The 16,463-nt window shown below is 44.7% G+C and overlaps 1 protein-coding gene across 1 annotated transcript in view; it reads right to left on the reverse strand.

Annotated features, from left to right (window-relative positions):
• Positions 1-15,477, reverse strand: part of LOC112069912 (protein FAM193A) — a 35,099-nt gene extending 19,622 nt beyond the window's left edge. The window contains 6 exon segments of the mRNA XM_024137306.2: positions 1,917-2,148; positions 2,688-2,855; positions 10,316-10,500; positions 12,141-12,386; positions 12,772-12,846; positions 14,922-15,477. Coding sequence (XP_023993074.2) covers positions 1,917-2,148; positions 2,688-2,855; positions 10,316-10,500; positions 12,141-12,386; positions 12,772-12,846; positions 14,922-15,140 — 1,125 coding nt within the window. The 5' untranslated portion in view covers positions 15,141-15,477.
• Between the last annotated feature and the right edge of the window lie 986 nt (positions 15,478-16,463).

Here is a 16,463-nt window from a genome sequence, read left to right on the forward strand (position 1 = left end):
CCCTAATCTAAGGTGACAACTTTCAGACAAACATCTGTGCTGCTTCCGAAAAGTATGAGTCATTCTGTGACACCGTCTTTGGCTTGTCCCAGAGTTCTGTGGAGATTCTAAAGCCCATGTTAATCCTGTGCAAGTTACTGAGGCAACGTTACTTATTAGCCTTCACGTACTGGGGGCAAGTCTAGTATAACTGTTGTTGTCGCCAAAATTCAGGCTAAACCGCTAAAGAGACACTGAGCAGCACCAAGCTGTGCTAGTCTGATGCTAACAAAATGGCTAACACAAAGGCAACCGTAAAGGTAACCAGGACATGTGCTCCGGGCATGTGCTGACAAACTGGTAGGTGTCTTCACTGACATTTTYAACATGTCCCTGATTGAGTCTGTAATACCAACATGTTTCAAGCAGACCACCATAGTCCCTGTGCCCAAGAACACAAAGGAAACCTGCCTAAATGACTACAGACCCGTAGCACACACGTCCGTAGCCATGAAGTGCTATGAAATGCTGGTAATGGCTCACATCAACACCATTATCCCAGAAACCCTAGACCCACTCCAATTTGCATACCGCCCAAACAGATCCACAGATGATGCAATCTCTATTGCAYTCCACMCWGMCYTTYCYACCTGGACWAAAGGAACWCYTAYRTGAGAATGCTATTCATTGACTACAGCTCAGCGTTCAAGACCATAGTCCCCTCAAAGCTCATCACTAAGCTAAGGATCCTGGGACTAAACACCTCCCTCTGCAACTGGATCCTGGACTTCCTGACGGGCCGCCCCCAGGTGGTGAGGGTAGGTAGCAACATATCTGCCACGCTGATCCTCAACACTGGAGCCCCCCAGGGGTGCGTGCTCAGTCCCCTCCTGTACTCCCTGTTCAACCACGACTGCATAGCCAGGCACGACTCCAACACCATCATTAAGTTTGCAGACAACACAACAGTGGTAGGCCTGATCACCGACAACGACAAGACAGCCTATAAGGAGGAGATCAGAGACCTGGCTAGGTGGTACCAGAATAACAACCTGTCCCTCAACGTAACCAAGACTAAGGAGATGATTGTGGACTACAGGAAAAGGAGGACCGAGCACGCCCCCATTCTCATTGACATGGCTGTAGTGGAGCAGGTTGAGAGCTTTAAGTTCCAACAAACTAGAACGGTCCAAACACACCATGACAGTCGTGAAGAGGGCACGACAAAGCCTGGGGTCCTGAGATCCTCAAAAGACAGCCTATAAGCGGTGTCAGAGGAAGGCCCTAAAAATTGTCAAAGACCCCAGTCACCCCAGTTATAGACTGTTCTCTCTACTACCGCATGGCAAGCGGTACCGGAGTGCCAAGTCTAGGACAAAAAGACTTCTCAACAGCTTTTACCCAAGCCATAAGACTCCTGAACAGGTAATCAAATGGCTACCCGGACTATCTGCATTGTGTGCGCCCCCCCCCCTCAACCCCTCTTTTACGCTACTGCTACTCTCCGTTTATCATATATGCATATTCACTTTAACTATATCTACATACTACCTCAATCAGCCTGACTAACCGGTGTCTGTATGTAGCTTCGCTACTTTTTATAGCCTTGCTACTGTTTTTCACTGTCTTTTTACTGTTGTTTTTATTTCTTTACTTACCTATTGTTCACCAAATACCTTTTTTGCACTATTGGTTAGAGCCTGTAAGTAAGCATTTCACATGACAAATAAACTTTGATTTGATAAAGGCTAACGCACAAGCTAACACTATGGCTAACACTAAGGCTAACACTAAGGCTAACACTAAGGCTAGCGGAAATGCCAACCCTGAAAGTTATTGAGCAAAACTGTTTAAAAGCCCACTGGTCTAAGACTATGCTATTGCTAATGCTAACTTGATGCTATCTTTAATGCTATCGCTAACAGCAGAAGACTCACCAGGGTGAGGAGGAAGCTGCTGATGGTGCGCGCAGCCTGGCAGAGGGCGCTGTACTCCTCCAGGAGCAGCGAGACGAACTGGTGGGCCTGCGGGGGGCCCTGGGCGGCAGCCGCCGCAGCCTTGGAGCCGGTCGACAGGTGCTTGAGCAGGCGCACCTTCATTTCTAGGACGTACTCGCGGGCCTGCTGCTCCAGCCTCTGGTAGAGCTGATACGGGTCCTTCTCGCACAGCCTGAACAGGAGGTGGGCAAGATGGATATCATACAATATGCTAATACTTGTAGTGATTATCTATGGTGGTCAGTCAAATGCATCTCAAACACTTTCAAATGACTCGAGTTTGATTTAGTTTTTCTGGAACGACGTAACAAATGGTCTAGCGCCAAGTAGTAGCAGAGGAAGGTTTAGCCTCTGAAATGACWTACCATTTTCTGAAAGTAATCTCTTTTCTGGCAAAATTGAATAAGGGAAAGTGAGGTAACCACTCCTCAATGATTACTGCGGTACTCTTGTCAGATAACTGATCACCTTGAAGATGGAAGTGAAAAGAGGATGGTAGGGATGSGAGAGAGCATGGAGGGCAAAAGGAAAGAAAGGAATGAGGCAGGAAGCAGCGAGAGATGGAGGGTAGGAAGGAGAGTGTGTAAAGGAAAGTAGGAGGGAAGGAAAGATGGAAGGAATAGAAAGAGGGGAGGAAGGAAGAAGGCAGAGACAGACTGAGGGAAAGAGGGTGGAAGACATGCTGCCTTCTTTCTAGCTGGGTCTTCTTACCTGTCCACCAGCTCCTTCATGCCCTCCTTGTCGCGGTCCAGGGGATGGTCRTGGTCGTCGGCCAGCGGCGTGCCTGTCTGGCGGTAGATGCACCGCACTAGGTAGCGTACCTCCGACCAGTGGTTCTGCAGTAGCTGGGACTCGCGCTCTGACTCAGCCGAAATCTCCCTGGAGGGGGTGAAGGTCAAAGAGGTAATTGTGATGCATCAGTGAGAGGACACTGGGTGCTCTTAGACAAGGGACCCAGGGTCATGTTCATTAGGGCAAGCAAACATTATGCAAAAGAAAACAAAAATGAGCGTTTCCTACGTTTCCTACAACCCATATAGTCGAAGTATTAGTGATTCTGTGCATCCATGTTCCTCTTTTAAAGGGCTAATATCCAGTCCCTCCAGGATTCCACAATTCTGTGATTGCATAACTCAACACAAATCAACAAATCCACACATTTATTTATCCTGAAATTACCATCCCTAACTATAACTTTTTCAGACAAGATAGAACTGCCAAAGGGGCGGTCCTACTATCCAGGTCTGTGCCTAAACAATTAAAGCTTCTATTTTTAAAAATCCACCTTTCCAGAAACAAGTCCATCACAGTTGCCGCTTGTTATAGACCCCAGCTGTGCCCTGGACACCATATCTGAATTTATCCCTGCCATCTATCTTCAGAGTTTGTACTGTTAGGTACGAACTCTGTTTAACCTCACTGGTGTAGGGGGCAGTATATTCACGTCCGGATGAAAAGCATGCCCAGAGTAAACTGCCYGCTACTCAGGCCCAGAGGCTAGAATATGCATATTATTCGTATATTTGGATAGAAAACTGAAGTTTCTAAAACTGTTTGAATGATGTCTGTGAGTATAACAGAACTCATATGGCAGGCGAAAACCTGAGAAAAATCCAACCAGGAAGTGGGAAATCTGAGGTTTGTAGTTTTTCAAATGATTGCCTAKCCAATATACTGTGTCTATGGGGTCAGATTGCACTTCCTAAGGCTTCCACTAGATGTCAAGTCTTCAGAAAGTTGTTTCAGGCTTCTACTGTGAAGGGGGAGAGAATAAGAGCTGTTTGAACCAGTGGCCTGGTTGAAAGCCTTTAGTTTAGTCACGCGCGCAGCCGTGAGCACGAGCTCCGTTCCTTTTTATTTCTAAAGACAAAGGAATTGTCCGGTTGGAATATTATTGAAGATTTATGATAAAAACATCCTAAAGATTGATTATATACATCGTTTGAAATATTTCTACGAACTGTAATGGAAAGTTTTTCGACTATTCGTCTGGACTTAGTGCCCGCGCCTTGTGTATTTTGGATTACTGGACTAAAMGCRCGTACAAAATGTAGCTATTTGGACATACATGTGAACTTTATCGAACAAAACAAACATTCATTGTCTAACATGGAGACCTGGGAGTGCCATCAGATGAAGATCAAAGGTAAGTGATTCATTTTAACGCTATTTCTGTCTTTTGTGACACCTCTCCTTTGGAAAATGGCTGTATTGTTTTCCGTGGCTAGGCGCTGACCTAACATAATTGCATGGTGTGCTTTCGCCGTAAAGCCTTTTTGAAATCAGACACTGTGGCTGGATTAACAAGAAGATTATCTTTAAAATGGTGTATAATACTTGTACGTTTGAGGAATTCTAATTATGAGATGTCTGTTGTTTTGAATTTGGCGCCCTGCAATTTCACTGGCTGTTGGCGAGGTGGGACGCTGACCCCGGCCATCATACAATCTAAGCTAGATGCCCTCAATCTCACACAAATCATCAAGGAACCTACCAGGTACAACCCTAAATCCGTAACCATGGGCACCCTCTTAGATATCACCCTGACCAACTTGCCCTCTAAATACACCTCTGCTGTATTCAACCAGGATTTCAGCGATCACTGCCTCATTGCCTGCGTGCGTAATGGGTCCGTGGTCAAACGACCACCCCTCATCACTGTCAAACGCTCCCTAAAACACTTCAGCGAGCAGGCCTTACTAATCGACCTGGCCCGGGTATCCTGGAAGGATATTGACCTCATCCCATCAGTAGAGGATGCCTGGTTGCTCTTCAAAAGTTATTTCCTCTCCATCTTAAATAAGCATGCCCCGTTCAAAAAATGTAGAACTAAGAACAGATATAGCCCTTGGTTCGCCCCAGACTTGACTGCCCTTGACCAGCACAAAAACATCATCCTGTGGAGTTCTGCACTAGAGTCGAAAAGCCCCGCGATATGCAACTTTTCAGGGAATTCAGGAACCAATATACTCAGTCAGTTAGGAAAGCTAAGGCAAGCTTTATGAAACAGAAATGTGCTTCCTGTAGCACTAATTCCCACTGCATTGAGGATAGGAAACACTGTCACCACCGATAAATCTACGATAATCGATAATTTCAATAAGCATTTTTCCACGGCTGGCCGTGCTTTCCACCTGGCTACCCCTACCCCGGCCAACATCTCAGCACCCCCTGCAGCAACTTGTCCAAACTCCTTGACCCAAATCCAGACAGCTGATGTTCTGAAAGAACTGTAAAATCTGGATCCCTACAAATCAGCTGGGCAAGATAATCTGGACCCTCTCTTTCTAAAATTATCCACCGAAATTGTTGCAAACCCTATTACTAGCCTATTCAACCTCTTTCATATCCCCAAATATTGGAAAGCTGCCGCGGTCATCCCCCTCTTCAAAGGGGGAGACACTCTAGACCCAAACTGTTACAGACCTATATCCATCCTGCCCAGCCTTTCTAAAATCTTCGAAAGCCAAGTTAATAAACAGATCACYGACCATTTCGAATCCCACCATACCTTCTCCACTATGCAATCTGGTTTCCGAGCTGGTCATAGCTGTACCTCAGCCACGCTCAAGGTCCTAAACGATGTCATAACCGCCATCGATAAAAGACAGTACTGTGCAGCTGTCTTCATTGACCTGGCCAAGGCTTTCGACTGTCAATCACCGCATTCTTATCGGCAGACTCAATAGCCCTGGCTTCTCTAATGACTGCCTCACCAACTACTTCTCAAATAGAGTTCAGTGTGTCAAATCGGAGAGCCTCTTGTCCGGACCTCTGGCAGTCTCTATGGGCGTGCCACAGGGTTCAATTCTCGGGCCAACTCTTTTTTTCTCTGTATATAGCAAAGATGTCGCTCTTGCTACTGGTGATTCTCTGATCCACCTCCACGCAGACAACACCATTCTGTATACATCTGGCCCTTCTTTGGACACTGTGCTAACAAACCTCCAAACGAGCTTCAACACTCCTTCCGTAGCCTTCAACTGCTAGTAAAGCTAAGTGCATGCTCTTCAACTGATTGCTGCCCGCACCCTCCCTCCCGACTAGCAACACTACTCCGGACGGTTCTGACCTAGAATGTGGAAAACTACAAATACCTAGGTGTCTGGCTAGACTGTAAACTCTCCTTCCAGACTCATATTAAGCATCTCCAATCCAAAATTAAATCTAGAATCGGCTTCCTATTTCGCAACAAAGCCTCCTTCACTCATGCTGCCAAACATACCCTCGTAAAACTGACCATCCTACCGATCCTCGACTTCAGCGATGTCATTTACAAAATAGCCTCCAATACTCTAATCAGCAAATTGGATGTAGTATATCACAGTGCCATCCGTTTTGTCACCAAAGACCCTTATATTACCCACCACTGCGACCTGTACGCTCTCGTTGGCTGGCCCTCACTACATATTCGTCGCCAAACCCACTGGCTCCAGGTCATCGATAAGTCTTTGCTAGGTAAAGCCCCGGCTTATCTCAGCTCACTGGTCACCATAGCAACACCCACCCGTACGTAGCACGCGCTCCAGCAGGTATATTGCACTGGTCATCCCCAAAGCCTACACTTCCTTTGGCCGCCTTTCCGTCCAGTTCTCTGCTGCCAATGACTGGAACGAATTGCAAAAATCTCTGAAGCTGGAGTCTCCCTCTAACTTTAAGCATCAGCTATCAGAGCARCTTACCGATCACCGTACCTGTACACAGCCAATCTGTAAAAAGCACACCCGACTACCTCATCCCCATATTATTACTTACCCTTTTGCGCCTCAGTATCTCTACTTGCACATCACCATAGGCACATCTATCACTCCAGTATTAATGCTAAATTGTAATTATTTTCGTCTCTAGGGCCTATTTATTGCCTACCTCCCTACTCTTCTACATTTGCACACTACATAGATTTTTCTATTTTTCTTTTCTTTTGTGTTACTGACTGTACGTTTGTTTGTGTGCAACTGTGTTGTTTTTGTCGCATTGCTTTGCTTTATCTCAGCCAGGTCGCAGTATTAAATGAGAACTTGGTCGCAAATGTGTCTTCCAAATGGACCACGACCCCAAGCATACTTCCAAAGTTGTGGCAAAATGGCTTAACAAGGTCTTGGAGTGGTCATCACAAAGCCCTGAACTCAATCCTATAGAATATTTGTGGGCAGAACTGAAAAAGCTTGTGCGARCAAGGAGGCCTACAAACCTGACTCAGTTACACCAGCTCTGTCAGGAGGAATGGGCCAAAATTCACCCAACTTATTGTGGGAAGCTTGTGGAAGGCTACCCGGAACGTTTGACCCAAGTTAAACAATTTAAAATCAATTCTAGCAAAAACTACTTGTGTGTTTTTAATCCTCTGACCCACTGGGAATGTGATGAAAGAAATAAAAGCATTGACATTTCATGTTCTTAAAATAAAGTGGTGATCCTAACTGACTTAGACAGGACATTTTTACTAGGATTAAATGTCAGGAATTGTGAAAAACTGAGTTTAAATGTATTTGGCTAAGGTGTATGTAAACTTCCGACTTCAACTGTAGGATGTAACATACATAGAATGAAATACAAATTAAAACCAAAAAAGGATGGTCTATTGTATAGATAATAGAACAAAAAGTTTGAGATCAGATTTTTGGTTTATAAATACTTTGCTACAATGACGCACTTAGTTATCTACCCAACTCGTCCCTTTCTTTTAGCATGTACAGGCAAAGGTGTAAAGTATTTTAGTATAAATACCTTAAGTAGTTTTTTGGGGGTATCTGTACTTTAGTATTTATATTTTTTGACAACTTTTACTTCACTACATTCCTGAAGAAAATAAAATGTACTTTTTACTCTATAAATTTCCCTGACACACAAAAGTACTCATTACATTCTGAATGTTGGTTCAATTCACACACTATCAAGAGAACATCCCTGGTCATCCCTACTGCCTCTGATCTGTCGGACTSACCAAACACACACGCTTCGTTTGTAAATTATGTCTGAGTGTTGGAGTATGCCCCTGGTTAAAAAGAAGAAAAATTGTGCAGTCTGGTTAACTTTATATAAGGAATTTGAAATGATTAATAATTTTAATACTTAAGTATATTTAAAAACGAATAGTTTTAGACTTTACTCAAGTCGTATTTTACTGGGTGACTAACTAGAGTCATTTTCTATTAAGGCATCATTACTTTTACTTAAGTATGACAATTGGGTTCTTTTTCCACCACTGTGTACACGTAGTAAATACACTATCATGCTATTGGGATGTGTCTTTTCAGATTCGACAACGATTCTTTAGTTGTGGACACTACATCATCSACTCCCTCTCTTGCTCCTCATCTTTGTAAGTCACCTTGATTTATCAGTTTCTTTATGAAAATATTTAGTGAACTCCATCACAGTAGCTAAAGCAAGGGGCTATAGCAGCAGCACACAAGRAGACTACAAATGCATCCTGGGCCGGGCATGCCCTGAGTTCGTGAAGTGAGCACTACTGCAGCGAAATTGGAGCTGGARAGAAGGCCGACGCTCCAGCCTTTGGGAATCTTGCGGCAGTCAAACTGGGCACGCTCCACTCTTCGATCCGCTCCAGCTTCGCTCACATACTCTGGTCCGAACAGCCACCACAGCAGAGCCAGATCACCATGACCGAAGAGATAACAGGGAAATATGTGGTAGTGATGTGCAGTTTGCGAACGAATGTGTTTTTTTTAAATTGTTTTTTTAAATGACCCGACTGATTTGAGAATCATTATTATTTTGTTTGAACTGCTGGCCGCAATAAATCAATGAATTGCAGTGAAGGATTGATACATGCTCCTCTGTCTCAGTGGCTCCAGAGACGTGTTCAGACCAACAACTGTGTATCATATGTGCGCAATAGAAAACAGATTATGCGGCAGGCAGCATAGAGAAGTATTCGGCTTAAAACCGTACTAGTACTGAGCACATTTTACTTTTTACTGCTTTATATGAAACGAACATGACCAACAACAACAATTCAACTACTGAGACAAACTGAACAAGTTCCACAGACATGTGACTAACAGAAATTGAATAATGTGTCCCTGAACAAAGGGGGGGTCCAAATCAAAAGTAACAGTCAGTATCTGGTGTGGCCACCAGCAGCATTAAGTACTGCAGTGTATCTCCTCCTCAAGAACTCCACCAGATTTGAGATGTTACCCCACTCTTCCACCAAGGCACCTGCAAGTTCCCAGATATTTTGGGGGGAAATAGCCCCTAGCCCTCACCCTCCGATCCAACAGGAAATCTCGCACAGAACGAGCAGTATGGCTGGTGGCATTGTCATRCTTGGAGGGTCATGTCAGGATGAGCCTGCAGGAAGGGTACCACATGAGGGAGGAGGGTGTCTTCCCTSTAACGCACAGCTTTGAGATTGCCTGCAATGACAACAAGCTCAGTCCGATGATGCTGTGACACACTGCCCCAGACCATGACGGACCCTCCACCTCCATATCGATCCCGCTCCAGAGTACAGGCCTCGGTGTAACGCTCATTCCATTCAGATGTACCGATCCTGTGCAGGTGTTGTTACACGTGGTCTGCCACTGCGAGGACAAATCAACTGTCCGTCCTGTCTCCCTGTAGCGCTATCTTAGGCGTCTCACAGTACGGACATTGCAATTTATTGCCCTGGCCACATCCGCAGTCCTCATGCCTCYTTGCAGCATGCCTAAGGCACGTTCACGCAGATGAGCAGGGACCCTGGGCATCTTTCTATTGGTGTTTTTCAGAGTCAGTAAAAAGGCCTCTTTAGTGTCCTAAGTTTTCATAACTGTGACTAATTGCCTACCGTCTGTAAGCTGTTAGTGTCTTAACGACCGTTCCACAGGTGCATGTTCATTAATTGTTTATGGTTCATTGAACAAGCATGGGAAACAGTGTTTACCCGTTTACAATTACGATCTGTGAAGTTATTTGGATTGTCTTTGAAAGACAAGAGTCCTGAAAAAGGCAATTTTTTTTGCTGAGTTTAGCTTATTTTGTCAAACTGAAATTAGGTGAACTATTAGAGTTTTAGCAAACAGGTAATCAATCAAGTGAAGTTAAAGTATTTGAAAGAAAAAGAAAAGACGCTGATGGACAGAGATCAACCAATAAAACCAGCGGATTGGTCGTCCACTCCAGACTGTTCGACAGAGAGAGAGCCGGCTGGTGGACTAGATTAGTCATTATCTGACAATGCTAGAAAGGATGGTAGCACAGGTGGCAACTTCTTGGAACTTCCTGAACACATAGCTGATATACTAGGCTAGCTCAATATGTCAAACGATACACTTTCGTCCTTTCTAGTGTGGTTGTCTAGTGACCACCACAAATGTGTCCATCCAGCTCACCGTCTCTCGTTGCAGGCCTCACAACTGCACACRGTGTCAGCGGTCATAGAGGTGGTGAGGTCTGGGACGGGGAGAGTGGGGAGGGTTGGGGGTGTGCCACCATTGGTCAGTCTGCCCCCTGTGGCAGGCAGCTCTTGGCCCAAGCCTCCATTACCCACAGGCATTTGCAACAGGAAGTCTTGGCTCTGGGGGAATGAGAAATTACAGGGCATCAGAAAGTGCAAAACAGCAGTGATAATGCAACCAAGCGTGACCATAAAAGTGACACAACTTTACCAACTGTCACCTTAGGTTTGTATTCTGAATTATTTCATTGCAGCAAAGTGCACATAGAAGTCGATGCTCGTTATACTTGACTAGAGACAAAATTGCAGAACAGGAGGGAAATTAGAGAACGTAATCAAGCAAATAGCAGAAAAATAGATGGAAAGAAAAACAAGCGCATTCCAGGCCAGAGGGTCACTCCAGGAATTGTCGGGCTCTCCCCAACTTCGGAATTCAATTAGCCGCTAGACGTCGCCAACACAGAGTGGCTCTTACGAGTGAGGCAAGACAGTGTACGCGGAACAGCCATTAACATGAAGTCATTAGCAAGACAGACGTCTAAACACTGGTGTGGCTTTCTGTCTTAGGTCATTATCTCCCGCTGATAGGAAAGGAGGAGCCAAAGCCTCTATAATGCTGAGTCATCAGACAGAGGGAAACTAATGTTATACAATGTGTGCGTTTGTTCAGGACTCAGGTGTTTCTGCTCCTTGTTACACCTCCACCTGTAGCTTGCCTGTTTCCCCCACTTTCTCTGCGTGTGTGCGTGTGTTACGCGTCTGTGTGGTACGGGTCGGTGTCTCTCTATTTGGTCGTTTTTCGACATCATCAAATCTGTCATGCATTTGGGTAAATGCTGACTGACTAWTCTACAAATAATGAGTAGTTATTTATGGCAAGGTAATTTGTAGATCAGTCAGTCGGCTGCAAGCCCTCTGTCTCCTTACCTCTTTAATCCTTGTTGTGCTCTACCTTTAGTATGCCTGTCGCCATCACGCTTTTGCCCCGACTCTATGGATGTGTTCGAGCAGGTACTCTAGCAAAGCCGACAGTAGACGAAAGTCAGCGAGTGAAGTCGGGGAAGGTATCTGCGACAGCCGAAAGTCAGACACTGTGGTGGTTTTCTAACAGCAACGCTCAGATCAACATGGAACTGTCTGCTATTGTTTATAAAAGTTTTTCCTTTATAAAAATGTCTGTACCCCCATATCACACTCACAACATGAAAACATAACGTGTGTAAAATGTATTGATTAGAGTCCTCAAATATCACTTTCGTTTGCATCTCCTGTTTCTGTAGAATAGCAGTAAAGTTGGTTCAAATTTCAGTCAGGTAGTTGGTCACGTTCGCACGGGTCAACCAAAAACACCCTAATGATCGGTTGACAAATAGTGCCTCCCACAATGCAGGTGATGGCTGCATGKTGGAGTTGGTGAGAAGCAACTGCAGCGACTTGAAGGCGACTTCATAAAAAAAACTGCATGATCTTTGATCACATGGTTTTGGGAAAGTTCCTGCAGTCGACCTGGAGGTGCAAGTCAGAAAATGTTCATCCCCATAATGCAAYACACTTTGAAAGGCCTAGACAAAATGTTTATGTTATGATGTTACACCAATGCCTGCCTGCATCTATCTAGCGCTTGGCTATCCACTAACTGCACACAAATATCAATTTAAACAGCCTTTGTCATTCAGTTCATTGGTCCAGCATCAMCTTCTCACCACCCTACTTCTCCCCCCCCACCACCCACACCCCTCCACCAGCCCGTGGTGACTCACCACCAGCGACTGCTCCAGGGAGGCGTGGCGGTCCTCCTTCTCTACCGTGCGCCGGCAGTCGGAGCACACCCACAGGGGCAGATGCAGTGTGCTGGGGGACTGCACCATACCATTCTGCCCCGCCCCGGGGAGCCCCATGTCAGGATGGAGGGTGCTGTCTGGCTTGCGCTCACTCCGGCACAGGAGGCAGCGGTCACCGGTAGTGGAGTATGGGGCCCTCTGGCTCAGGCCAAATGTGAACGGGGTCTGGTGGTTGGAGACGGAGTGGATGTCAGTTAGACGAGGGTGTAGCACTACTGTAGTGGCAGTAACCAGTAGCTACTAACTAGTCAGTCCTCCAATATGAAGCCTACCCAGGCAGGTTCTAAAGTTAATTAAGACAATGTCACGAGCAGTAAGCACAAACAGGTAGGAACATTTTTTTATTGGAAAGTGATTGGTAGAGTTATTATTGGTCCTAAAGTTTAGGATGGGCCATCTCCATTTTTCCCATACAGTTTGTGCCTATTGAACGCCACCCCGGCTTTTCAGTTCACACAGACAGTGATACTCACAGCAGATAAACTGATGCTGATCTATGTTACCGTAGGCCTAATATGAGTAGCTGCAGAGACAGTGAGTGATGTATTACCTGAAGGACTCCAGAGAAGTCGGAATTCACCGGCCCCTCCGAAAATTGTGGTGTAACGTTACCGTTCATAGGGACCTGGAGGACACAAAGGGCCCGACATGAACCAACACCTCCGGAGTCACCCCTCTCATTAGCAMCGATGCCAAGCGTCAATTACAAGGCCATCTGAAGCATGTTAGCACTTGACCTGGCTGGGGGCTACTTGGCCACACACAATTAAGGTTTGTCTCCGAATTATGTTATTTGAACTACAAATAAAACACAAAGCWGTTGATGATGTGTCCTGGCGATATTGCAAGGGACATATGCAGATATTACGTTTCATATTAATGCTCAGCGCAGCAGTATATTGACACGGCSAGCAAGTTCACCTGCTGTTTCTGTCTTCAACAGCTGATCTTTACATACGCGGAGTGTAGTCTCGATTTGGAGTTGATAGATCAAATGCAGTGTATGTATGCACTATGCAAAGATTTTGTAAACATCTGAAGAATGAATCAAAAGACATTGATGAGRTAAACAAAAGGTTATGAGAAAATTATATTACTTCTTAGATGAAAATAATAGTCCTGACAAGTGTAAATGCTGAGCAGATCTATGTAAATTCTTTCTACAATAATTAGCCAGGCCTAGCTGCTTTGTTTGTCTTGAGTGGGACTGACCCCAAACCTTCCCAAAGACAGGCAGCAGATRCCATGTAAAGTAAGTGCACTACCCAGCATCTCTTGGCAGCTGTCTTTCTCTTTCCTTGAGTACACAACCAACAAGATGAATAATTTGACCAATAACTGGTCCTGCAAGAGATGGGGCCTACTGAATGTACATAATGGAGAAAATGTCTGGCATATAGGCTAGTTATTCTAATGAAACTCAATCTTTGAATGAGTGAGTGCAATACGTTGCATTTTGCTCAAATCAGACTTTCCTTGGATTTGCTTAGACAGTGACTAGGTATGCAAGTTATTAACAAGTCTGCATTATGGACTTGTTTGGGAATATTGGCTCATCATATGAGAAAGTCCTTCAGCCCTAAAGATGGTAAACCTAGTAGTAGCCAATGTGACGTACACATGATAGGCCTAGTCTTTGGTGATTAGTGGATGTTGTTTCCCTGGCAACTGTTGTGATATAGAGAGACTGACAAGGCATAGCTACAATATATGGAGAGGAGGTAAGAAACCTAGAACAAAGCAAGACACTCAATATGCCATTTCACAGCAAAGTATGTAATTTTGTTATGTTAGCTATGCCATTGGTATATTGCAGGATCGTGGTTGTGGAAGTTCTTTGGCTGGCTTGGCTGTGTGACAGTAKTCTTGCCGTTGTCTTACACATTATTCTTGTGTCTGTAAACGCAGGGGACGACCTAACTAGTAATGACCTACCTATTAAATAATTAGTTTGAGTAAACAAACTATAGGCCTACTGTTACTTAGCAGGCAAATCCGATGACACTGACAGACTCGACTGAGACTTCCTKTAACGTTAGTCTGGTGAGCCACTACTCCTGCTAAAATTGTGAATATGAAAACATCAGACAAGAAATGTACGGCCAACTGGCTGTACAAATTGATGCGAAATTGTTAGCTAGTTGCATTCTGTAACTAGTTGCTAGTCAGTTACAAGAGACTATTCAGTTTAAGGGCACAGTGCAGTGTCGATGGTCAGCTTGGTCATAGCTAACTATCTAGCGTGTAAACTAAGTTATCCATCTMGCAAGTAACAAACATCCAATCACACAACGTCGCGAACAGTTAGCTAATAAGCTAATAAGATAAYGACTGTCGAGTAAGCAAATTATGCTATTTTCGGGCTGTCAACATTGTAGTTGTCGAGTAGCTAGAACAAGATGGCTAGAAACGTCAGCCAGGCTAGTTTATGTTCAAGTTGAGCAAGTAGCTAACGTTATAACTAACACGTTACCTTATCTAGAAAGTTTACTAACGTAGTTAGCCAGCTAAACGAACTTGTTGGCTGTTGTCAACGTAAGGTTGCCATTTCCCGAGTTAACTAACGTTAACTAACTAGCTACCTCAGTGGCTTAACTAACGTTACTGAAGAATGTCAGGCCTCAAATGTCTCTCGATTATGTGTAACGTTAAACGCGATCTCTAACGTTAGTGTTCAACACGTCGACTGTATATTCTCACCTCTCCGTTCAGGCCTGTTATAGAGACCATGTTCCCATTTCCAGAGCTCCCTGATGTCAAAAAGCCCATGGCAGACACGGGTGTTGCCGTGGCTTGAGAACTCAGGGCCGTGGCTGAAACCCCGGCCTTGCCACTGGTACTGCAGACAGTGCTACTGCTGCCACCGCCCCGCTTGTTCTTCCTGCGTTTAGCTCCTCGTTTAGCATCGGTTGGACTCATTTTCCCACAAAAGTCAGCGACAACTTGCCGTCCAGTACAGGCAGAGTCTCAGGTGGAATGTCTGGCTCAAATCCCTCTGTTATAAAAATACGATATTTTAAAGACTTCCAGTTAGACAGCCATCCAGTACCTTTAGAGTCCTAATAGACTTGAGATTTCAATATGGCCACTGGACAGGAATTGGCTGCTCGAGCTTGCGTTGCAACAGTACGTCTTTGAGGATTCATGGGAAATGATGTTTTTTTCCGTTAGTGCTGGTGAGATGGATAATGACAAACTGGTTTTCTGACTGCATCCCCAAAATTGGGAAAAACACCAGAAGTGACCATTCATGATCCCATTCTTAAATCCACACCTGTTCATCAATGCAAGTGGCAATTTGTATGCTACAGGTATATGCAATTATGTGTCCTCAAGGGGGAGTGGGCAAGTATTTATCATTTCAGTCAAGTGATCTGTAGTAGGTCATGACAGATTGTTCATTGCATTAACTAGGCTTCACCGTTTATATCCTCGTTCATCTTCATTAAGTGTGTGAATAATTTCCTGGAGGGTAGCTTTCTCCKTCTCTGCCCTTGCGTTCTCAGCCTTGGTCTGCTTGGAGGCGCGCTTAAGATCTTCTGCATCCTAAAGCTCTTACCCACATCTCAGCTTTCTCTTTCTACACTTTCTCATGAGTATCCTGGATATCTCTGGTGGTGAGCACTGAGCAGTATATCTTCCTCGTCATCTCTCCCCGCTCCCTCTTTCAGACCCTCTCCTGCTGGGCCCACTGGTCTGAGAAMCTGGCCATGTGCCGAGTCCAGTCCAGCTCTAAAGATTAGTTCTGCTCCCATTTCACTTTTTGCTCAAATGCCAGAATATTGGTTATTAGGTCCTTGTGCTTAGGTCTTCATGCTCCTTTCTCCTCTCCTCATCCATTACCCTGCMTTCGGAAAGTATTTAGACCCCTTGACCTTTTCCAAATGTTGTTACATTACAGCCTTATTCTAAAATGGATTTTWAAAAATYCTCAGCAATCTACACACAATACCCCATAATGACAAAGCGAAAASAGGTTTTATACAAAATAAAACCAGAAATACCTTATTTACATAAGTATTCAGACCCTTTGCTATAAGACTCGAAATTGAGCTCAGGTGCATCCTGTTTCCATTGATCATCTTTAAGATTTTCTACAACCTGATTGGAGTCCACCTGTGGTAAATTAAATTGATTGGACATGATTTGGAAAGGCACACATCTGTCAAGGTCCCACAGTTGACAGTGCATGTCAGAGCAAAAACCAAGCCATGGGGTCGAAGGAATTGTCCGTAGAGCACC

Source organism: Salvelinus sp. IW2-2015, unplaced genomic scaffold (assembly GCF_002910315.2).
Source record: "Salvelinus sp. IW2-2015 unplaced genomic scaffold, ASM291031v2 Un_scaffold1150, whole genome shotgun sequence".
Taxonomy (NCBI): Eukaryota; Metazoa; Chordata; class Actinopteri; order Salmoniformes; family Salmonidae; genus Salvelinus; species Salvelinus sp. IW2-2015.